The 24,950-nt window shown below is 38.9% G+C and overlaps 1 protein-coding gene across 1 annotated transcript in view; it reads right to left on the bottom strand.

Moving 5' to 3' along the window:
* The window catches only part of LOC136445762 (nebulin-like), an 83,131-nt gene that overhangs the window by 6,566 nt on the left and 51,615 nt on the right, over positions 1-24,950 (bottom strand). The window contains exons 93-121 of the mRNA XM_066443899.1: positions 22,989-23,093; positions 22,188-22,295; positions 21,551-21,661; positions 20,951-21,055; positions 20,326-20,418; positions 19,562-19,765; positions 18,886-18,990; positions 18,331-18,438; positions 17,740-17,850; positions 17,166-17,270; positions 16,589-16,681; positions 14,655-14,882; positions 13,846-13,947; positions 13,368-13,475; positions 12,858-12,968; positions 12,313-12,414; positions 10,531-10,629; positions 9,882-10,109; positions 9,459-9,563; positions 8,905-9,015; positions 7,757-7,861; positions 5,955-6,059; positions 5,417-5,518; positions 4,586-4,903; positions 4,007-4,114; positions 3,083-3,193; positions 1,431-1,541; positions 707-808; positions 44-259 (exon numbers count right to left, since the gene is read on the bottom strand). Coding sequence (XP_066299996.1) covers positions 44-259; positions 707-808; positions 1,431-1,541; positions 3,083-3,193; positions 4,007-4,114; positions 4,586-4,903; positions 5,417-5,518; positions 5,955-6,059; positions 7,757-7,861; positions 8,905-9,015; positions 9,459-9,563; positions 9,882-10,109; positions 10,531-10,629; positions 12,313-12,414; positions 12,858-12,968; positions 13,368-13,475; positions 13,846-13,947; positions 14,655-14,882; positions 16,589-16,681; positions 17,166-17,270; positions 17,740-17,850; positions 18,331-18,438; positions 18,886-18,990; positions 19,562-19,765; positions 20,326-20,418; positions 20,951-21,055; positions 21,551-21,661; positions 22,188-22,295; positions 22,989-23,093 — 3,720 coding nt within the window. The remainder of the gene's footprint in view (positions 1-43; positions 260-706; positions 809-1,430; positions 1,542-3,082; positions 3,194-4,006; positions 4,115-4,585; positions 4,904-5,416; positions 5,519-5,954; positions 6,060-7,756; positions 7,862-8,904; positions 9,016-9,458; positions 9,564-9,881; positions 10,110-10,530; positions 10,630-12,312; positions 12,415-12,857; positions 12,969-13,367; positions 13,476-13,845; positions 13,948-14,654; positions 14,883-16,588; positions 16,682-17,165; positions 17,271-17,739; positions 17,851-18,330; positions 18,439-18,885; positions 18,991-19,561; positions 19,766-20,325; positions 20,419-20,950; positions 21,056-21,550; positions 21,662-22,187; positions 22,296-22,988; positions 23,094-24,950) is intronic.

Genomic DNA, 24,950 nt, shown 5'->3' with positions numbered 1-24,950 from the left:
ACCTAGAATCATCAATTCTTTTTCGTCCCTTTCTCCGACTTACCTCGCTCTGAGTCCTAGACAACTCTGCCATACGCAGGTTCTCGGGAGTGTAGGGGTACTGCGTGCAGGCGATGGTGTGGAGGCGCTTTGCCTCGTCCTTGTACACGACATCGCTCATGTCCAGGACCTTCTTGTGGTGGGCGCTGGCCGGCGTCTCGTTCACCTCCTTGAAGGCTTTCCCGATCATCTCGTTCTTGGCGTCCGCTCCATAGTACAGCTGGGGAGAGTAACAAAATGTTGTGAGAAGGGTTGAAAAAAAGGCACAAAACGAATAAAATAAAGAATGTGCTTGAGCGTTAGACAATAATAGCATTGAACTATATCTTCATTTACATATTACGTAGTAATATATGTTATTCCTTACAGTGTTCAAATTCAGTACTTAATACATTAGAGAACATATTCATCTTAAAAACTGTTGTTGGAATGGCAGTTAAGGCCATCTTGAGATTCCTTGTTATCACTATGTTAAAATAATTGTACATGTACATACCTTAAAGTTTTTGTGTATCTACAATGTACTGTTACAGGAACAGTTGTAGAAGACCTCATGAAAGTCCCCTACTTTTGATGTGTCAACTAAATTCTTTATTTCTAAATGACTTCCAGGCAAGCAAGCCAAAGTGATGAACACAAAAAAATGAATGAAAATGTGTAGACTTACAGTGCTCTGGTTCTTGTAGGTGTTGATGGCCCTTTGAGTATCTGGGGTGTCCAGCACCGTCGCATACTTGGCAAGGTCCTTAAGAGCCTTGGGGTACTTCACCTGTTGAGCACATTGAGTAAAAACTTAGTCTAGTTTTGTATTGAAGTACAGAAATGTATCTTTAACTCATCGACAACATCACATTTCCATAAGGTTGCACTGTCAAAAGCAAATGAATCAACAGTTATCTTGAATAAGACCAAAGGTCTGTTTGTAAATTTTGTGAATCCATTTTGAAAAACATTCTTCCATAATGTTGCGCAAGTGTACCAATTAACAGACAAACTTTCTTGCTCACATCTTAACTTGTTCACATTGGAAGTTTTGTTAAAAGTTAGAGTCAGACATACATGTACATGTATGATGGAGGCATAAGTTACTCCTCACTTACTAATATTTTACTGCATTTACTTACAAGGGAGGAGGTAAGGGTCACATGAAATATTACAAAGATACAGATTGTTACTTCAAGCCACGGAAGTGAGAATTAAGGTATTTCATTTCTTCCGGAGTCTGAGGAGAACTGCGAGAGGCACCATCTAGCCACATCACACTGAGTTTCACCACGGCTAAGCCATTGAGGGACAACAATGCTATCATAATGGCATAATACAGTTGTACATAGAGAGAGCACTAAACGATGGTAAGATGTACTAGAGTGCCAGAAAAAGCGACGTCCTACCGCGCTCTGGATCTGTTCCATTTTCTTGACATGTCTGTGCTGCGGAGTGTCGGCAGTCGGGGTGTAACCTTTGCCCTCACGGATCTTCTTAAGGTCCTTCCCATACTTAAGCTACACAAGAAAATGCACCAAAAATACAATTAGAATTTGAATAGTAGATGTAAAACAAAAGGAGAGTGTGGAATGAAAACATGTGGAAATGTTTCAAGTTTGGATTGTTGTGTGTAAAAAGCAGCAACTTCTGAAAATAAGGACCTTTTTAGTAGCAGTCAAGCTGTGGGGAGAGGTGTTTAGATTTATTGTAATTCCCAGAATAAAAGAAATAAAAGAAAAAAAATTATACGTTGCAAAGGAGTGTATGGGCTGGGATGGTGAAAGTGCTAGGCTGGTTGGGAAAAGAATTAGAAGAGGGCAATCAGAAAAATTCAGTGTATAAAGGAAAGCAGTTGAAAAATATTATGCTTGAAGCAAATGGGTTAAACAAGATGATGGCTGCTTTGGTGTATGATGAAACTGTAACTGAGGATTAATTCCTGTCACTTGTAAATTGCAGCTGGGAGGGAAGAAGTAAGTTAAAAGCAAAAGGGAATGAGCAAGGGATGTTACAATGAATATCATATTGCAAGGAATGAATAGCATTGTAAAAGGATACTGTCTTGGAACCCACTGAAAAGGAAAAGCTTCGCAAACAAGTTTTAAAAGCTGGAAGGAAGGGAATAGTCAGGAAGTTAGCGAGGAAAGGTTTGCAAAAGGATACCGTTGATTGATGAAATTATAAGGAGAGCGGGAATTGTAGTAAGGGATGGAAGATTTGATGACAATGGATACCTGTAAAATAAAAGGGAACACAGCAGGTGAAGAGTTAAAAAGCAGGTGTATCACAGGCTAGGGGATGTTGTCTTTACTTTTGCCAAATAAGATAAGCCATAAAAGATGTGTTAAGAAGCATGAGGTATTTTTTGGGTTGGGGCGTGGTAGTCAATAAGAATGGTAGTCAGGATAGGGAGACCATGGCTGTAACTGCAAGAATGGTAAAGCAATAATGGGGAGGGGGGCAGTCTGTAACCACCAAGTATGGCACAGCTATTTGGGGGAGGGGGGTGTTTGGCTGTTTGGTAACAAAAAAGAATGGGGTGGCCATTATGGGAAGTGGTAGTCAATAAGAATGGTAGTTAGGATAGGGAGAACATGGCTGTAACTGCAAGAATGGTAAAGCTATAATGGGGAGGGGGGCAGTCTGTAACCACCAAGTATAGCACAGCTATTTTGGGGGAGGGGGTGTTTGGCTGTTTGGTAACAAAAAGAATGGGGTGGCCATTATGGGATGTGGGGCAGTGTAGTAACCACCAAGAATGATACAGCTACTATGGGGAGGGGGGCAATTTAGTAACTAAAAGCTGGGACGTTATGTTGAATGGCAGTTATCCTGGCGATATAGATAAGGGAAAGAATGGCACAGTCATGATGTGAAGGTACAGTCTGGTAACCACAACAAATACAACAGCTATTATGGGGGTGGGGGGCAGTTTGGTAACAAAAAGCTGATGTGTCATGCAAAAGGGCAGTGATACTGGCTATACAGATTAAGATACAAAAGAGCTATTTTGGGGAGGGGGGCAGCTGTTTGTAAACCACTACAGCAAGCCACCGACCTCGCTGGAAGCATCCCCGGCCTCCTTGTTCCTCTGGTACAGGGGCGTCTCGGCATAGTTCGACACACCCTTGCCCTTGATGTTCTGTCTGTAGTCACCAGTATAATTGTCCTGAAAATACAGACATACAAATATCAAAGTCTTATTCTAGAAACAGGATATATAGCTACATGTAAGTGCCAGACTTTATCTTTATGGCAATACATTTCAGACAAGAAAAATATACATAGAATTGAAGCAAAACTATATCAAACATTTGTGGTAATTTATTGTATGGTTGAAAGTTACAAAGACTTTATTATGAACAAAAAGCATTTCTGTCATCTGCATTGCTTTTGAATATACGTGTAAGTCACATATTAACCCTGTAATGGACAGAATATGCTATAATGTGCCTCTTCTTAGGACTATTCTTTTTGGCTAAATATTTTTCATTGGAAGGTGATCAGCACCAGGTACAGGGTATAAGTGAATGGTGTTCAGCACCAAGAACGCTTGTGCTTGTGTGGATTATGTTCAACACCAAGGACAGGATATAAGTGAATGGTGTTTAGCACTAAGGATACTTGTGCTTGTGTGGATGGTGTTCAGCACCAAGGACAGGATATAAGTGAATGGTGTTTAGCACCAAGTGTTCTTGTGCTTGTGTGGATGGTGTTCAGCACCAAGGACATGGTATAAGGAAATGGTGTTCAGCTCCAAGAATACTTGTGCTTGTGTGGATGTTGTTCAGCATGCATGCATTAATAATTTACAAAAGAACAAAAGATTCCATGCTCAACTATTAGCGTTGTGCCTTCCATTTAGATTGTTTGGCTCAATATATACCACTGTGAAGGCATTCAGCACCAATGTTCTGACTCACATACATTATCATAGGAGGGTGAATAGAAACATGCTTTAAGAAATCATAAGAATACTTACGTCACGTGTCGCTGCTGCAACGTCTCTCATCTTACTGTACAGCTGTGTTTCAGCAATGTTGAATTTAGGCTTTTTCTTCAATTCTTCGTACTTTTCTCTGTACTTGAACTGAAAATGGAAAACATAACAAGAAGAAAATCAGTTCCATAGACTCTATTCCGTACGTCCTATACAATAGCAATATTCTAGTACTTCACTTTGACACTGCGCTGCAAAATGAACAATTTGAAATGAGTGTAAACTTTGTTTCTTGCCATCATAGACATAGAAGCATTGACTTTAAATTCATTTAGATCCACAATTAGCTTGGCAGTTCAGCTATTCTCTCAGCGGTCCATTAAATGCTGTATACCAATACATAAAAATCACATTTGAGTCAGATTGACTACAAAATAACAATCTTACATTAGATAAAGATCCAGAATGTAGAAATGAAAGAAATCCCCGTTCATTCAATATTTACTATCGTGTCATGTAGCACTGCATTGATCTTACATGTGGTAGACAAAGTGTTTCTATGCAGTACTTGTTTCAGGCACTTGTACTTGAAACTTGCAAGGACATAAAACAGTTACATACCCCGCTGTGTCGGATAGCGTTCTCCTTAGCGAGTTCTAGTTCGGGGCTGTCGGGCACCGGGTGGTACTCGTGCTTGTTCATCTCGTACTTGTTCTTGTAGAGCACGTCGCTGAACTTGCGCAGGTTGTCCTCGTGACGCTCCATTTCGGGAGTGTACGGGTACTGCGTGCAGGCCACGTGCCACAGGTGTTGGGCCTCCTCCTTGTAGATGTTGTCGCCGGTGATCTCTTGGAGGCTCTTGACGCGGCGGTTGATGGGAGTGTCGGTCTCGGTGTACGCCTTGCCCTTCAGATCACGACCCTGCTCCTGGTACCAGAGCTGTGGGGAAATCAATCAATCAATCAATCAATCAATCAATCAATCAATCAATCAATCAATCAATCAATCAAAAACTGGTGCTGCAACATGGATTAAAAAGATAATACTGAAGTGGAAGATCAACATGAAAACAAGTCAAAGGACCTTGGTTCACACAGTTTTAGGGAAGTGAAATTAATCAGATTCAAGTTTTCCTCCTAGCTCTCTGTTTTCACGATACCTCACTAAAATTTCAATTAATCTTCAAAGCACTGAAGTAGCCATTTAGCTACCAATTCTCTATTGACTACAGGTTAGGCAGTAGAGAGAAGCTAAAATATGTCAGGGAACCAAGTAAATAAATTAGTTTGCCTTTCAGAACTTTTCAGAATTTTATGGAAGAAATTAAACTTTAGCACCCTTAAGTAGCTGTTTGGCACCCAATTCTCTATTGGTTGCAGAGTTAGGCAGATGCCAGAAGGTTAAGTACATTGACTGAGAGATATTGAGGAAGAGAGATAAGAATTTGCTTACATCACTCTGGATCTTCTGCGCGTCATCAGCACGTTTGTTGGACGGAGTGTCCTTCACGGGGTGGTACTTGTCCATGTCCGGTTTGGCGGTCTGGTAAGCTTTCTGTGAATGGAGAGGGGGGTTTAAGAGCGCATGATGAAAACAGTGCAACATACTGAAACTACACAAACTCATTGCTTTGTAGGCTTAAGTTGGCTAACTAAACTGTCAACGACCACATACATCAAAGATTGCTAAACATACCTCAAAGATCTGAATAATGTTAACTCAAAGATATCTGTCAGCTTGATAATTACATTAAGCTTAAATTAGAAAAGTTGTATTCTTTTTTTTTAAAAGTGATCATGGGGAATTTTAAAAGATATAAAACAAATTAACACATTTTCTCGTTCTGGCATCTATTTCATTGAATGAAAACTTCTGCAACTGTACATTACTATAGACTTTGGGAATGGTGAAGTAATTGATAAATACATAAACTATCACAGCTATTGAGGCGAAGAGCTGAGTGTGAAAGAAGAGCAGTGAAGTCGCGTACCTCGGGAGTGAACTTGGCAACCTTCCTGTGGCGCCGGTACTCCGGAGTGTCTGGGGTGCTCTTGTACTCGTGCGTCCTCTCCTTGTCCTTTGCTATGTACTCAGACTGTGGGTGTGACATGGTTAGAATACAGGCATGCAACAAAGGTGCCTCATTTGGACGAATTTTAGGCCACACCAATCAAATTTGTTGGTTCTGGGATTTCGTAAAATGATGCCAAACTGTAAAATCAGTATGAAAACAGAGACTGTGACGTCGCATATGCACAATATAGCACCAGGGAGTGAATGTAGCCGGATTCAAGTTTTCCTCTATGCCTGCTGTTTTCATCTTGACTACTCCCTGGAGTTTTGCTAAGAAGTGTTCAAGAACCAGGAAAATAAAATTGGTGTGGCCGTATCATATTGTACAAGGGCTCTCTCAAACAAATGTCCTTCTAGTTGGGATGAACAAAAATTTCAACTATTCCACCCCCTTGAAGACAAAAAGTCGAAAGCTTCATGACATTTTCATGACGTTGTCTGTAGCACCACTTAACATTCAAAAAATTCTGATGAAGCCATTTGAAATTTTCCCTCTTAGAATGAACGATATAGCGTTTCTGAGGATTAAAATTCCCAGGAAAGTATATGCTCACGAACGCTAAGATTCGAAAATGTTACAAGAACAAGGATGCTAAAAGCTCCAAGGAGGATTCGTGGAAGAGCATTGCGGGAAGACAGGTTGCAAGGATCATTGTGGAGAAGCCTGGGTAACAATGAATGAATCATAACAAAACATAACAAGGAAGCAAGAAAACATACAAACAGCTGGGGAAACACAGGTAGCAAGGATTGATGGAAAGCCATTATCAACAAAAAAGGAACATTGTGGAGAAGCGTGGATAACAAAGTATGGATCATAACAAAACATAACAAGGAAGCAAGAAAACGTAAAAACAGCTGGGAAAACACAGGTAGCAAGGATTGATGGAAAGCCATTATAAACAAAAAAAAGCATCATTGTGGAGAAGCGTGGGTAACAAAGAATGGATCAAAACAAAACAAAACAAGGAAGCAATGAAAGATAAAAATAACTGGGAAAACACAGGTAGCAAGGATAGATGGAGATCCATTATCAACAAAAAAGGACAGAGATAAAATATAGGAAGGAAGCATGGCAACATAATAAGCTGGGATAAAACAAAGACGGGAAAACATAGCAGGTAAAATAAACAGACCAGGAAGCTGGCAGGGACTGTGATAGCTGGGAATAGGGATGGTTGCAACAAGGGCAGCAAAATACAGGACAAATCATAATGATAAATGTATGCCATAACAAGCCAGGAGGAGACAGGGTAAGGTAGTGGATATAAGCAGCACATACGCAAGTAACACAACATCACAAAATGTATAACACATAGGACACATAGATAACAATAGAAACTGCATGGTATCATTCAATTTGGTACTGTTATGTGATACTATGGAATAATAACAAAAAGTCTTTCCAGGCTAACAGATAACATACCAATGTGGTAAAGTTAATGGCAATGATACTGAGCAACATTCAAAACAGGTTAAAAATGACATCAACAAAAGCACCGACACAGTAACCATTTTGAATGAAGAAAAACATAAAAATGTGACAGAATTGTCAGCAAAATGTATCAAACAATGACGTCATACATGACATATCTGTTTATACTCTTTCCAAAAGTAGAGAAAACATCTTTTACTGAAGTTGAAAAGATGGAAGGAATACGACATTTTGTCACGTTTTTAAAAGATAAAAAGAAGGAGAGAGCTGTGAGAGGAAGTTACCTGGCTACTGATCTTCTGAACCTCCTGCTGGCGCACATACTCAGGTGTCTGTGTCACGTCGATGCTCTTTCCAAGCAGCTTCTTAGCTTCTCCTTTGTAGACATTCTGTACAATTATGGTAAAACAGGCAAATCATTCAAGTGAAACAGTGATGCTATCTACAGTTTATAAATGGAACTTCAGCACTGAGAGAGAATCTATTGCTCAAAGCAAACCAGATTGCATGGATAAAACTATGTGTTAGTGCATGTTTGAAATGTATTGTAACAGTTATTGTTTTTTTTCATTTGTGTTCCAAACAAACAAACAAAGCAAGTTTTGTTTCTATCTCTTGTGCTGTTTTGTTAGACTTGGCCCCTTGAAAAACAACTTGTCAAAAATGATTGGGGCTAGACATTTACTCCAGGCAAGTGCAGATACTTTCAATCTACTTTTATCATGTCTTGTCTCGATTCTTTTATTTATGTAGGCCAATATACATCGAGCTGCTCCATGCAAAAGAGACTGTATCATCCCAGACACAAACTTTTAAAGTATCATTGTGTCTAGATCTCCCATGCATTCTGACCACCGTACAGTGTAAACTTTTACTTTTAATTATCATGTGGTTAGAATAGAATACTGTACACACTAGTCTTACTTTATAATACTGTAATTTGCCATACATTGTACCCGTTACAACTGTTGTACAATAAAGTTTGAATTTCAACAAAGGCCTTAATATGCTACAAATAGAATAGTGTAGACATTCGACAATACTGTATAACGTTAGAACTGTTTAGCAACTTGCCCTACATGTACATCATACCTGTTACAATTGTTGTGCACTAAAGTTTGATTTTTAACGAAGAAATGCTGTTAGACTAGCCTGTCAGTGAATGAATCAAGCTTGTCTTTCAGACGAGACAAAAAATGGGGGTCCCGTGTTCGAGGAGCTCGAGGTGCCTCGAGTGCGTTACAACAGCCTCATTACTCACATGGGTACCTACAGGCTGAAATAATACAACCTGGTGAATTATAGTAGCCACCCGTAACCGGTCAGCCCCTACGCAAGTAGCTATATAGGGGCCATAAAAGTCCCAGACAGCAGGAGTTTGCGTTATACAGACTACTGTTAGACAGCGCAAAAAGGAAAATGTTGAACGTACCTCGCTGTTCTGTGCAGTCACCCTCTTCATCCTCTGGTACAGCGGCATGTCAGGGGTCATCATGTAATACTTGCCTCTCAGCACCTTGTTGTAATGTTCCTTGTACTTCAGCTGTTTCGAAACGAAGAAAGTGAAAAGTTAGAGTGATCTCAAACCACTGAAGAGCTAACTTTCCACTAGTCGTGACAGAGAAGACAGACAGTATGTACAGTATATACAGGTTCATTGCAATGGACATTCCACAAGTACAATGAACAGTGGACCACAGCATAACCCCCCCCCCCTTAAGAAATTGCAACCCTTTCTGGTAACGTGCATCTTGGATGAGCAACCACAGCCATTATTCTAACTTCCAACCTCTAGGTCTACAGGAAGGGTAACTGACCACTGGACTACGCACAAAGAAATATCATAAAGTAAAACCTGTAATTAGCTACTAATTTTTGTGTGAACATGCCGATTTGGACTTTTAATGTGAATGAATTAAACATGAAATAAAAACGTCTAAAATTTGATCAAAGCAAAAAATTGATAATCATGAGACTGAGACTTACATCACTCTGAACATCATTGATGTTTTGGAGGCGTTCAAACTCAGGGATGTCAGGGAAGAGGTGGAAGTCCCCACGAGTATCAAGAGCCTTCTGTCTGTAGTCAGTCTGAAAACAAAGTCACATTTCATTATACAATACACACCTGCTCTACTTCAAACTAATAAACAAACAAACGGGAATTGAATATTTTCTAGGGGTGTTTGAACCACATTACCACGCTATTACAAGGACCATGTAACTCAAAATTACTATCAGACAGCACAATTGAAGACTGGCCACATGTGACCTAGTAGCATCCCTGGTCAATCAAAATTGTATGCCTGTCAGATAAACTCCTCCCCAGGGTAAGGAGGTGCATGGTCAGGGCATGGGGGTGCAGCGCCCCTGTTCCCCTGTTTAGATTAACCCCTGTTAAACACTCACATCGCTGTAGAGATCCTGGAGTCTCCAGAAGCGCTCCATCTCTGGAGTGAGAGGGAACTGGGAGCAACACTTCTCGTTGATCTCCTTGGCCTCCTCCTTGTAGATGGTGTCGCTGACAATCTCCTTGAGGCTCTTGAGACGGTTGGACTCGGGCGTGTCGTGGGGAGTGAAGCGTTTCCCTCTGTACCTGTTCCTGACGGTGCCTGCGTCATGCTTTTCGTACGGCAGCTGTTGTACAAGCGGAAATGGAAGGGCGATCAGTACATGTACGTGGTATTGGTACGTCATGTGAAACTCAGTCACTCATACTACAATTCAGTGCTCAAGCACAAAATCTGACAATTAAGGTGTACATACTGTGTAGATTAATTTCATTCTTTTACATACCCATGCATGTAGTAATATTTAGAGAATATTCATCTTTGATTTGTCCTGTCTCTTTGACTCTCACAAAAGGTACTGATAAAGACTTTAATTTTTGTTTGTGCCTTTATTTAATCTCAGTCCATAATTGGCTGATTTCAGTAGAATTCAAGGTCATAGGGTTATAAAATGTAATGTACCTTAACTGCTCCACAGTATTACAACATTGTTTCAGTTAACTGTGTTTCAGAGATGTACAGGAGATGTAAAAGATGTGAAGACTTACGTAGCCCTGGATTTCTTCCATGTGCTTGGCATGTTTGACAGCTACAGTGTCGGCAATGGGGATGTACTTTTCTGTATTCTTGTCCTTTTGGTACTTGATCTATGGGGGGAAAATTTGTTGCACCAAATGCAAGGTGAATATCAAAGCATCATAGGTACATGTAACTTGGCAATGCATGTTTTGTTCCAAGACAACAATGAAGATATAAAGACTGACGGCAACTGCTGAGTGTTACTACAAAAAGTGGCAACTTCAAAGTAGTTAAAAATGGTTAGGGTTAAAGCAAAAATTTAAGAGAAATACACAGAAGAGGGTCACACTTCAAACCTGTCACATGGTTGTGTCACCTGTCTTTTTACAAAGTTGGCACATAACATTGTCTGTTTTTGGTATCAAACTTGTCGCAAAATGTTGCTGTCAATTTGAAAAAGTTATAGAATTTGTCTCGCTGCAGCGGGCGGTGCATTACGAATAACGCAAAATGCTAGGCACTCGTTATGCATTATGGTAATGTTGCTGTCATTTTTGTTTGAATCAGTTTTGCAAGGTAGTGCAAAGGTAAAAGGGGGCTGTATGGAGTAGTGCAATACGACTGACGCAAAATTCTTGGTGCTCACTATGCATTGCAGTAAATTTTTAAATTGCGCTAACACAAGACATATATACTTTCCACTTAACGGTGTTGAATTGCCATAGTCAGATCATGAATTCCATAGAATCAAAATGATTGATTACTCTTAACAGCAAACAGGCATGCAGGGCTGGCGCATTGCATGTATAAGGTACATGTACAGTATCTGTCACACAATAAAAGAAAACTTGGTCGCTGAAGCTTGCATATCAGCGCAGTCAGCAAAATGTCTGTAGTCATGGGGCTGAGTCTTTATTCAAAGCTGACAAATCGCGCAGAATTTATAAAAACTTTGTCCTTATAAAAACCTAATAGTATATTGAAGCAGAAAATGAGGCAGACAATGGGAACAATATTGCAAAAGGAATAAAATCATAATTTCCCCAAAATGCCTAAAATCTACCATCTTCTGCATGTCATTATCCTAAACAATTCTTACTTCAATTATATGTATGAATTAAAAAAATCTTGAACCTTCTACACAGTGGCATAACTAAATACACTTCATAGTCTTAATCATAGCACATGTATATCTTACTTATCATACCAGGGACAAAGGCACACATATATAGTATGTAAAGCAGCAAACCTAAAAAAACAACTTAAAACTGTTTGATAACAAATTAAATATTTTTGCATGGCATCACCATATGCAAATATTAACATCATATTAAACTTAGTAAATCAAATGCATTCACTACAGATATCTGAACTACAGGGTAATCAATTAGGCAAAATTAAGCAGCAAAATTGTGATTAATCTTAGGTACAGCCATTTACAACTACCAATACTTGTTGGCTCTTACAGCAAAGAAAATATGTACACATCTAGCATGTTACAAAATATAATGTATATACAGTAGATAGTAATAGCAGCTGAATGTTACAGATTATCAAACACTACATGTAGCATAGGACATAACTTTGAAAGGTAAAATGTAAGCCTTTATACAATATGGAAGCAGCAGAAAGCAAGGGTGGGCAAAGGGCAAACAAGTACTGTCTACAATAACTTACTATACCATAACAAATGGATAAGGATGGAGTTCATATTTCTTCACAAGAGAGTAGGCGATTCTCTGTTTAGACAGCTCTATGCATGTGTGCGTGGACAGATACAGTAACAATACTCTTTTTCCTTGCAGCAATACCTCACTGGCGATGTCTCCTGCCTTCTTGACCCTCTTCAGATCTGGTGTGTCTATTGGGGCCTTGAAGTTGTCTCGGTTTTCTGGGAACTTGTTGTACTTGTGCTAGAAGGACGGAAAAAAAGAGTGGACAGTTATGAGCATACTAGATTACAAAACTAAGGAAGATGTATTTGGTAGTCTGTAATACATTTGACAGTTTCCAAAATCAAAAGAGAACATTGACAATACTGTTTGATCATGCATTCACATAGGCCAAATCTAGCACAAGCATTTGTTCATTTCAACATAGTATTACAATTTGAAATTTCTCTGTGTTATTTTTTAAATCTAAATGTACAGAACTGAACAGTATAATAATAACTCCAAAGAAGATCTACATGTAATATCTAGATTGAATACTTCTATTTGCAGGTTTTGACAGGACAATCTTGATCATCTTTTTTAAATGTTATACAAGCTTAAGGATACATTCTTATGTTTAACACAGTCAAGTAAACTCAATTAACACAACCAAATTTCATTGGACTACAATTGACAGGGCTTACAGGGCTCTGGTTTTCTGTGTTCTCCTTCTGCATTTGGTACAGCGGACTCTCGTGCACATTCTTGTAGTTCTTCTCCCTCATCTCAGTCAGTGCCTGTCTGCTATAGTGGTCCTAAAACAAACAAAAAACACTCACTTAGTTCTTACTCATACTTGATTTATATTTCTATGTCTCTTCTATACAATACATGTATTTCAGGAGCTGATGAATACCTTGTATGATATGAGATATGTTTCCGAAAGAATGTCAATCCAAACAACTTTAAGTGTGTGATGATCATGGCCATATCAGGTATGGTGTCTAACACTAACCAAGGCACACTGTAATTTACAGGGCAAAATTACATTGTATGTAACAATTCTAAACAGCTGCTGTTACAACATAAAGTCAATCTCGGTGTCTGGTATGATGTTAGACAATTAAGCAGAGCTATTGCACTCTTAGGACTTTCTGCTATCCAAACATTCAATATATTGGCAACAATGACTCTAATATTATAATCCAACCTACCGGGCTGGCATCCAGAGCAGCTTGTACCAGAGTCTTGTACAATGGAGTGTCTGTTACCTTGAAGTACCCTTTGCCTCGTGCCTTCTCATACGCCTCCTTATACACAAGCTGCAAGAAAGAAATACATGTAATTTGTATGTAAGAACAACTCAAAGCCATAAGAAGTAGCATCTTACATGGTATCATACATGTACGTGGTAGTGTTGGTATCATACATGTATATGGCATCTTCTATAACACCATAGATTGTGTAGAAGCAAAAAACAACAACATGTTTTCGAATGTTGTAGCAAGTATTGCTAAGTTTTTGCTTTATCCCCTTTCATGCATGATTAAATGATTACATTTACTTCATAAACAAATTGTAGAAAGTCCTGTACAGCCTGTTTTCCTCTTTCTAGATGTGACAACTGAAATGAATGTAACATTTGATTAAGAATGATTGTGTTTAAGCAAATACAAGAAGGAAAGGACTTACATCACTCTGCATCTTGTCAGCGTCCACAACCCTCTTCACTTCAGGGCAGTCAGGGAAGAGGTGATACTGACGGGCTTCATTGTACAGCTTATTGTACAGCGCCTGCAAAAGAGGGGAGGAATAAGGTAAGTATTGGAAACATCATAAAAAACGTCAAATAATATTACACGTCTACTCTGAGATTTTTTTGCATCTACACCCTAAACTTGGGCATTAAATGTGGATATGAAACGTCTATTTTATGATGTTTTTCAAAGGTGTACAATGCATTTATTCTATTCATAATTGTCATCATCATCATTCCTCCTCTTAACAAGTATTCACAAAATCTAATCTCCAATACCGTTTGCCATTCAAGTATTACAAGATGAACACAAAGCCTTAAAATGAATAATACCTTACAATGAGGTTACCTTATAATGAATAAAGGAAGAGAAAGTAAGGTAAACGTAAGGTTAACCAGCACTTTTGAAGTTCATATTCAAACCATGTACACAGTAACTAAATCTTTGTGTGAGGACTAGGCACCGTCATACTGACATTGGGTTTGTCTTTGCGACATCCACAAAAATATCACATTTCAACATTTCTTCCCTGTCAATGACTGAATAACAAAGCTCTTTATTCACAACCGGAATGTTACAAAAGCCGATATTTCAGTGACTGACTGTCTGTCCCTTTCTTCAAAGCAATGACAGAAAGTCACCAAAACATTGGCTGTTGTAAATTTCTGGTTGTGAATAAAGAACTTTGTTATTCATTAAACATTTCTTGTTAAAAATTCAAAATTTACGACAGCAGGTTTTTACCTTGTCATACAGTTCTTTCAGCTTATCAAGCCTCTCCATCTCAACAGTATAGGGGAACTGGCTGCAGCACTTCTCCACAATCTCCTTGGCCTCCTCCTTGTAGACGGTATCGCTCGCCAGCTCTCGGAGGCTCTTAAACCGCCTGGACTCCGGCGTGTCCACCGGGGTGAAGCGCTGGCCTCGGTAAACGGACCTTAGGGTACCCGCGTCGCGATTGCTGTACGGCAGCTGTGTTTTCCAGATGAAATGGACATTGCAGTAACCACAGTTCAGCAATAGTGTGGGGAAAGGGGCGCAAGTTCAGCAATGTTGCAGGGAGAGGGAAACGCAAAGCAAAACGGAGGTAGGCTGATATGTAACCACAAGCCGCAAGCGTAACCACAGAGGATACGAGGGTTGACATGTCGCAAGCGTAACCACAGAGGATACGAGGGATAAGGATTTGTTTGGATTCTATGGGAAGATGGCTTAACAACATTTTACTGCTGTGGGGCAGCAAAATACAATGTATGCATGGGTGCCACATAAACCTTTGGAAGCCAAACAACACAGAGGTACATTGTAGGATCTTTTTAACTGATACAGGGGGGAAGGGTTTGTTGGGAACAAATGCCTCAATGGAAAGACTTAACAGCTGTGAAGCAACAAAAATGTGGATTCAACAGACTTTGGGAAGCCGGATAACACAAATATAGGATTCTATTTTGCTGATATGTCGAAAACATATGGGAGGTAGGGTTTTGCACAAATAACTCTATGGGAAGAAGGTTTAACATCATTTTACAGATGTGGTGCAGAAAAAATGTGGGTACAACACAAAACTATGGGAAACTGGACAACACAAAGATAGAATTTTTTGCTGACATGTTGAGAGCATAATGGAATAAGGGTTTTGCATGGCTGTATATATTAGGTAGAGCATAATATCATTTAAAAGCTGTGGGGCAGCAAATATGTGGATACGACAAAACTTTGGGAGCACAGACGTAGGATTTTTTGCAAATAAGACGCAAGCATAACCGCGCAGGATACAGGGAGGAAGGTTTTGCAAAAATAATTCTATGGGAAGAAAACTAAGCATCAATTTATAGCAGTGGGGTTGCGCAAATATGAGTATAACACAATTCAAAGCGTATACCTTTGGAAGAAGGGAGAGAAGGGAGTATTTTAACTTCAAGTGTACAAGAAGAGGGCTCTGAAAATTTGTGGGATTTGCACAAGAAGCAACACCATACAAGGGTAACAGGAAACAATGCAACAAGTGCCATTATAACACTAAGCCTTGTTCAAATAATTGGAAAGAAACAAACAAGAGGATGAAGCACTTTTTATAGGAGATAAAAAAGGGTGGGCTGAGAAAGTAACACATCCTACATAACATTGAAGACATGTATAGTAACTGAAGTATGCATAGGACTGAAAAAACATGAAGCAACTTCCATTGAAATGTTGCGGCAAATTGCAGTGAGGTGCAAATAAAGGAGAAAAGCAAAGGGACAGATTGTTTACGGACTACTGGGGAATAGAACTCTAGAAAAACTTTGAAGCTGAGAGTTTTCTTCTCACTTCCACAACATGTAAAAAGTGCAGAACAGCCAAAATCAGCACCAAGGACAGTAACAATGTACAGAAAGATTGGAAACAGAAATTACACTTCTAAAATCAATTTTTGCATGCATTCAGAGTAAAGTTTTAACAGTTACGTTGTAGGAGTGAGAAGATGGTATAACAGAAGAAAAACTCTGCTATAGGTGAGAGACAAAGCTTACATATAGGATACTTTAGCAAGCAGCAATCTTAAATTTGCCACTAGGTTCCAAGCTTACAGCGTCTATTGGGTATTTATTTGCATGGGTGTGCATTCGCAAAAAAAGCCTTTGGATGATTCGCGCAACAAAAGCGAGAGACACTCTTGCTATGACAGGAATACATACATCGCTGTGCAGTTTGCCAGTTTCCTTCGCATGGATATTGGCAGGCGTGTCGGCCACAGTTTCGTACGAGTCGCATTTCTGCTTGTACGATCGCTGCGGGGATAAAGGTAGAATGTGATACCTTCTGACTCAAGCAATGCAGGTAAAATAGTACATGTACCACTCGATCAATGTTATGTGCCAACTTTGCGATCAAACAGTTACAGACACAGATTAAAACGTGTGATCTTTAAGATAAGTTCAAATTTTCCAACCATAACAGTTGCTTCTGAATCAGTACTAAACAACTGTTATGAACTATTGTGCAGATTTTACAATCATATTTCACACCATGCATTATCAATCTATCAATATTGTGACAACAGTGACAACGATGTGACAACTTTGTTTGCAATGATATTACTGCTGCTGAGGAAAATAACAATAAAGTTACTGTGTTCAATGAAATACAATGTTACAAAGTATTATTAAAGTATAAGAAGTATAATCTACAAAGATAATTCTGCCTGAAAGCTAACTACAAAAGAAAGGCAAAAAGAGGTAATGTTAGGATTAGGCAAACAAAATGAGGCAGTACCTCACTAGCCAGAATGCCTCCCTTCTTGGCTCTCTTAATGTCAGGAGTGTCTGAAGTTATGTTGTAGTTGGTCTTCCCCTTTTCATACTGGTCCCTGTACCTGGTCTGTAAAAGGAAAAACATTTCAGTTAAAGCTATTACCTTGTGTCTGTAATTGTAAACTTTCCTTATAATCTGTATACTGCAAAAAGTTAAATTTTCTTAAATGTAGTGCAGCACTTCCCTCTTATTCCACAACTTTAAATAAATAGAATGACTTGTGCATAATGATTATAGAAAATGAATAGCAACAGTATCCACATTCTTACATTACCACAGAAATATGATAAACCCTGGCACTTGATGCCATAAAGTAACTTGATTTTGATATCATAGGAGTTGAGCTTAAATCTCTATTTCCTTAGCCCTTGAGCCACAAAGCTGTGCAAGCACAGATGATACTACAGCAGGATGCTAGTCCGCATTAGTGGTGTGTGTTTAACATTTTCCAATACAGAGAAAGCATGGAACCTTTGTATTGAACAGGTTATTTTGATACCATAATCAATGTAAATGATAAGAAATGTAAACATACCATGCTGGCCATGTCAGTGTCATCTTTAAGAGTCCTGTACAGTGGAGACTCATGGAAGTTCTTGTAACTCCTCTTCTGCATCTCATCATGAGCGTCCTTCTTGTACACAGCCTGCAAAGGATGACCAGAAAAATGTTACAAATATCAAGATCAGAGGCCAAAATCAATGAGAACACATTAAATGAAAAATGCAACATACCCTATCTTTGTATAACATCCTTTAACATGTTTCCAGAAAAATAAAGTTAGACAAGCATATTAATATATAAATCACAATCTTGATTTTATGAACTTTATGCTTTTACTACTGTTAGACTTACACATGTATGCAATTCAATAAGCATAGTACATATTAGCTTTCACTTGATTCTGGTTGTATATGGTTGATCATGACTTGCTTGCTTACATTGCCAGTGCTATTCTGCATCTAAAATTTTAGTTCGTATTGCCCAGCTACATTATATAGTTTAATGGGCCCAATTAGCTCCCTTTGGACTTAGGTTACAACTATGAAGGGACCAAGCTTGTTCTTCAAGATTAATAGTTAACTTAAGAAATATACATCTGTAAAAGCAAATCTTTAAGACATACGTCTGTGATCTTGGCTGCCTCCACCTGGCTGCGGTAGACAGGAGTGATGTGCTGGGGGAAGTTACCCTTGCCCTTTATCTGAGACTCGTAGATCTCCTTGTACTTCAGCTGTTGCACAAGGAAAGAAATGTGAAGATCTCAAGAGAGGTCCACCTGATGTCCAAGGATGTTTATTGCTAGTTTAACACTGTTGCTTTCTTTAGGACTAGAAAGTCAAACAGACCTTTTGATTTCCAAATATGATTGACTGGCCTGGAAAAAAACATATGATATGGTCGACTGTTCCATACAGTAATGATGACGATAACTATATTGTTATGTGTTGTATCATACATGTTGAACCTCACCATCTGTCAATAAATAATAAGGTTGTCAACACTGCTGACAATTTTGTTACTCATGTCTGTAGCCGCTATGCATCAGTTCCTGATGCTCGCGAATGATTGATTGATTGTTGCTATGTTTTCCTCTTTTAAAAGGCTGCAGAGACAATGGAAAATGACATGCAAGCAAAGTATGATAGCAATCACAATATGATTAACAAATAGCCCTTACATCGCTGTACAGCTGGGCCATCGCCAGGGTACGCTTGATGTCCGGCGCATCGGCATAAACATGGTAGTTGTTTCGCTCTTCCTCGAAGTTCTTCTTGTAACGTTTCTGTAAAGACAAGGCAAGTTTGAACATCAAAACACTTAGATATTTGACAAACATTGCATTATACATTTTTTTCCAGAAAACAACAGGTTTATACGTGTTAACTTTATATAATGCTTTAGCCTTTGCACACTTTGAGAGCCCATGGTGAGAATAGTGACAGTATGTAATATACTACTAACAGTGACACCATAGGGCACCAATACATGTACTAGTAGTAAGGACCACCTGGTCATTGTGACCATTTTTCCCTAGGCATTGTGACCACACAATGGTCCTCACCATTATTTTCTCCCATTTACCCGAGCTTTAAGAATCCTGTCTATAGTGGTCATCTATCTACTGTGACTATTTTCTTCAAGTCCCTACCTACGTACAATGAACAGTGGACCACAGCTTTACATCCAGTCCTAAGGACAGCAACCCTTTCCAGTAACATGCATGCCAGGTGTGACAACAGCCGGGATTCAAACTCCCAACCTCTTGGTCCAGAGGCAGGGTTGCTTACCATTGGACTACGCACGTAACTGTAGAGATGTACAGCAACTATATGGTTATATGATAGATATCTTACCTGGTCCATGAGTTCCATCAGTTTTTCAAATCTCTCCATGTCCACAGTGAAGGGATACTGTGTGCAGCACTTCTCCACAATCTCCTTGGCCTCCTCCTTGTAGATGTTGTCGCTGGTGATCTCACGCAGGGACCTGATCTTCCTCATCTCGGGGGTGTCAGTGTCCAGGATGCCACGACCCTTTACTTTCTGCTTATAGTGGAGCTAAAAAACAAACAAACAAACAAACAAACAACAATCAATGCAGATCTTATGAATATGTATCTACAATATCGATGTACATCATATTCTAAAGGTGAACTGTTGATTGTATTGAGAAACTGGACAATGATCATAGATCCATCGATTTTGTGACAAACAACGCTTTTTTATCCAGAATAATCATTGCAAAAAAGACAGTCACTGCATACACCTTACATTCTGCTTGTAGCTTAGATTAAAAACACACAATCATACATGGTTTATGAAATCCAAATGTAAACTGTTTTGTAGATTCTTTTAATCATAATCAATTTTGTCTAAAAGGATGACAAGGTTTCTACTAAAACTATTAAGGCCTGCAGATTTTAAAGACAAATGTTCAACTGACTTCTTGTCGTCTTTTATGCAAAATTAATGTATAATGATCCTGGTAACTTTTTAATTGATGGTTTGGTTTCACGGTGTAGGTTGAAGCATTCTGCAAATAACATTTCTACAGTATAGACACATGTAGCATCAACAGTTTTTTAACAGAATAAACCAGGTAAAAACCATTGACTTACATCTCCAACCAACTTGCCCGACTCCTTTGCCAGGATGTTGGCGGGCGTGTCTGCAACAGTCTCATATTTCTCCTGTTTCTGCTTGTAAGTTCTCTGTAAAGGATGAATGAACAAGGGTGCTTAACAAACAGGAAAACTATCATTTGTTACTGTAGGAATGGACTATCATCTTAGCATTTAGCAATGCTTAATTTGACACTACAATTAAGAGTAAGATTATTCAACCTTCTCCCTGCTGTCAAACCCTGTAACCGATAGGGAATTGGGTACCAAACGGCTACTTCAGTGTGCTAAAGTTTAAGCATGTCTCTAAGCAAAAAAAGAAAAATAGAGGGAGATATTACGACAGATATTTGTTTTACATAAAGCTTACTGCTACTGCTATTTCATCAAGGCACATTTAATATAAATGCTTACAAACCTAGTAAAGCTGACAATAAAGTGATATGCCTGTAATACTGTAGCACAGCAAGTAAAATACTATAATATTAAAGCTGTATTGGATTCTATAGTAACAAAATACTACAAAGAAGTAGACAAAAAAAGTCATGTAAAAGGACGATGAGTGTGACTTTTTCACAGAAATCTACCACAAGAAGACAAATGTAATTCAGTGAGTACTAACCGGAGAGGCCAGGACGCCAGCCTTCTTGACCCTCTGGATGTCCGGAGTATCTGCCACAACCTTGTAGTCCACCTTCCTCTTCTCCCAGTCACTGACATAGTTGGACTGTTCACATAAACAGGACACAAAAATGTTTGAAACGTGAAGGAAAAGTCACGGTCAAAATGTTATCTACTTCTAGGTATGCTATATATGTCTCATTTATCATATCATTTTGGTGTTTTATAAGCCTACATGGGCTTGGCGCATAGAGTGTTAGACACGTATAAAATTTCATTCATCCTAGGTGAAACAATCTACGTTACTGCTCAACTCTTCATCTGAAAATGTTGCCATAAACAATGATTTCGAAACTGACAAGCTATAAGGACGCCGAGTGTGCTAGTCAAACAAATTCAAAGCATTATATAAGCAAAATAATTGTACATCTGGTCATACATCATATCATACATCATATCATACATCATATCATCAATGTAAAATTCATATTGCATAACACTGAATTTCTGGAGTCTGTCAGTATATCTTTATGAAACATACTCTGTGGATGTCTGTTAATTGATAATTTCTACAAAATAGAAGCTATGAAAGTGTGTGTACCATGCTGGCCATGTCGGTATCATCCTTCAGTGTCCTGTAGAGCGGAGACTCATGGAAGTTCTTGTAGCTCTTCTCCTGCATTTTCTCTCGAGCATCCCTCGTGTACACAGCCTGAAGTAGCAAGAAAACATGTTCAAATTTCAAAATGTCCCACAAGTTGTGAATCAGGGAAGGCACCAGACTATTCTTACAACAGCAGTGACCCAACACCTCCTGCATTCTAGTGGCCTGACCACTATAGCCAACTCTGTACTGTCAAATGCTAACCCAACAACCCTCTACCAACAGTCCTCTTTCCAGCAACCCTCAATGCTATAGGGTCTGAAAGGCTAAGTATAGCATATCCATATTAAATAGTAATGCTACCATCGTAGTTACTAGACAAGCACATGCACACTTCCAAGATTGTCTTGATAGAAAAGCCAAATTTGAAATAACTATTATAGCAGAAAATTGGAAAAAGTTCATGCAATTTCAACTAGTTTCTTGGAACAGACACAGACATCTTAGTTACTAAACAACCACATGTACACTTGAAATATTACACAGAAATAAAGGATGATCAGACTCTCTTAACTGAGACTACAACAGTTACTACAAAATTGATTATGACAGAAAAGACGTATAAACAGCTTACATCAGTAAGCCCAGCAGCCTCCTTCTGTGAAGCGTACACTGGGGTGATGTGCTGCGGGAAGTTTCCACGGCCCTTTGTCTCTTTCTCGTACTTCTCACGGTACTTTATCTGAGGAAAGATTCAGCATAACGTCAATCATTGCTCACTACAACACACAGTATTCAGATGATACAGTATCAGGGCTGTCTCAAGGACCTGCCCCTTTGTCCTGGGACAGAAATCTGCTTGTTAGGACAGACAAAAATTTCACCCCATCTGCCCAAAAAATCTGAACTTTATGACATAGAATTGAGGAAAATGTTCTTCCGTAAACTTAAAGTGCTAGACTTAACAACAAAAATCAAACATGGGCTCTGAATCAATGAGTGGAATGGAAAAAAGTGTTTAAGCTGGAGACAACCCTGTACAGTATAGACAATTTTGTCATGAAAATAAGGCAACCAAAAGAACTTGCGGCTGAGACGAAACAAAAAATCAAAGTGCAAAGTTATCATGGATATGTTTAAACTTGTGCGTTAAGATACTAGCAGTGCCATGGCACTAGGTTGTTCTATCATCTTATTAGAAATTATATATATTTTTTTATATATACACTGTATATTTTTGTTAAGGTGTATTAGAGAAAATATATACATAAGGTGCATTAGATAAAATATATACTTATGACTTTTTGCAATACCAGCGAAAGATATAATACACAAGGCAGATTCTGCTTACATTAATTTTCTAGACACCCAGTTATGTGCATATGTTAGATACAGATACCACGAGAAGTCTATAAAATGCTAAAAGTCTACATACGTCACTCTGCAAGGTGTCAGCATCGATGACACGTTTGACTTCAGGTGTGTCGGGGTACACATGGTATTTCTGACGTTCCTCTTCATAATCTTTCTTGTACATCTTCTGCAAGTAAAATGAACAATTTTACCAAAATGAAGAATTTTACAGGTGACTACTTTATTGATTCAAGAAAAGTACCAGAAAAGTACAAGGACTACAAAAACTACAACCATAAGGCCACGCCAATTTACTTCCTTGGTTTTCAGACATTCTGTAGCAAAAATATAGCAAGCGGTCAAGATGAAAATGGGACTGGAGGAAAACTTGAATCTCGCTACATTCCAGTCAGTGAGACTGTGTGTACTTCAGTACAGGCTTCCCCCTCAAACTCTGTTTTCACATTTATCTTGCAGTTGAGCATTATTTTTATGTTTAGCCATACCTAGTATGGCTAAACATATTGTTTTTACTCATGTTTCTTCTTCTTCTCCTCCTGTCAAATCTTCAAATGGATTCATCTCTGTCATTTTTTGACCAAATGACCTGAAATTTGGTACAGAGGTAATGTAGGCAAAAACCAATGTGCGTTTTTTTCCTTTTTTTAATATTGACCTTGAAAGTGATTTTATTGAGGTTTTTAGGCTATTTTTAGCATATCTTGGCCTCCTGCGCCCTGGTATTTCAACCGAATGACCTGAAATTTGCTGTATATGTGGCTTGAACAAATATTTAAAGGACTACATTCCCATTTTTGGCATACATATATTCAAAACGATTTATTTTGGGCTTTCTTGACAATATTTGCCACTTCTGTCACTTTCAATACTACATATGACCTAAAGGTCATTGACCCCAAGTGCCTTGCACCTGGCCTTGCATGCCTGTGAGCCTTGCGACCACCTGATTGGTCAATTGGGTTAATCTAATTATCTTGCATTCCTGGCGCAAGTGTGCTAGTATTCATGCCAAATATGGTATGGGAATTCCTAGGACATGTGATTACATGGCTTTGTTCACTCTTTTTTTAACAAAGATACACATCTCCAGTTCCTATGTATTAAACCAAAATGATGTGAAATCTGGTATGTGTCTGCCTTGGTCATGTACACAGGCCCTCATTCAAATGTTTGGCATACAGCCTTTCAAAACGATTTTTTAAACAAAGAATTTTTTCGTTTCGTTATTTTCAACCCAAAGTACATTCAAACAAAGGGGTGTCACATTTTTATATTTCACCCATACTAGTCAATTCCACGTCACCGAGAGGGTGTTTGTTGCCTTTTGTTGTAACATTTTCGAAACCTTTGCAACAACCTAACTGATATGAGTAAATGTTTAGAATATTTTCTACTGCGTTCCAGCATGTTAGAAACATTTAAATCGGCGGGTACAATATTGCTATAAGTTTCGAAACTATCACAATATAGATTCATCTTTTGTTCGTACAGTTTCGAACATTGGTTAAATGAGCCATACGAAAGCAATCTACACGTCCCTGCTAAGTAGCTGATAGCACCTAATGATAGACCAATAAAGACGCCCCACCGCGAGAAGCCTGGCAGGCGATCGTAGGTGTTTTGTTTACTTTCGCGGTATCAAAAATTTCCACGTGAAGAGCGCGGTTGGGTACTCCCAAAATCCTACTACGCCGGACAGAAAAGTTTCCATTAAATTTGTTAGAAATCTTGAATAGATCTAGTTTTCTATTGTTAAAAATCCGTTTCAAGGAAACACGACACACACCACGCTATCGGCACGGTACGGGGGTGTCGCCAGCCAAACAAATCCCCCGCCGCTCACGTTAACCCGCACCCGTTGTTTACGTTTGGAACTGAGGTGAGCTGAGAAACACAACGCTCGTTCAAACCTTACTACTAGTACCGTTGACTGTCACGCCCTTCGAAGCGGTAAAACTACAGTCCGAAGATTTCTGTGTGTCCTTCAACAACTACAGATAATCGAAGACTCGTCACTGCATGG

Source organism: Branchiostoma lanceolatum, chromosome 12 (genome assembly GCF_035083965.1).
Source record: "Branchiostoma lanceolatum isolate klBraLanc5 chromosome 12, klBraLanc5.hap2, whole genome shotgun sequence".
NCBI lineage: Eukaryota > Metazoa > Chordata > Leptocardii > Amphioxiformes > Branchiostomatidae > Branchiostoma > Branchiostoma lanceolatum.
This window is presented reverse-complemented; position numbering and strand designations above follow the sequence as displayed.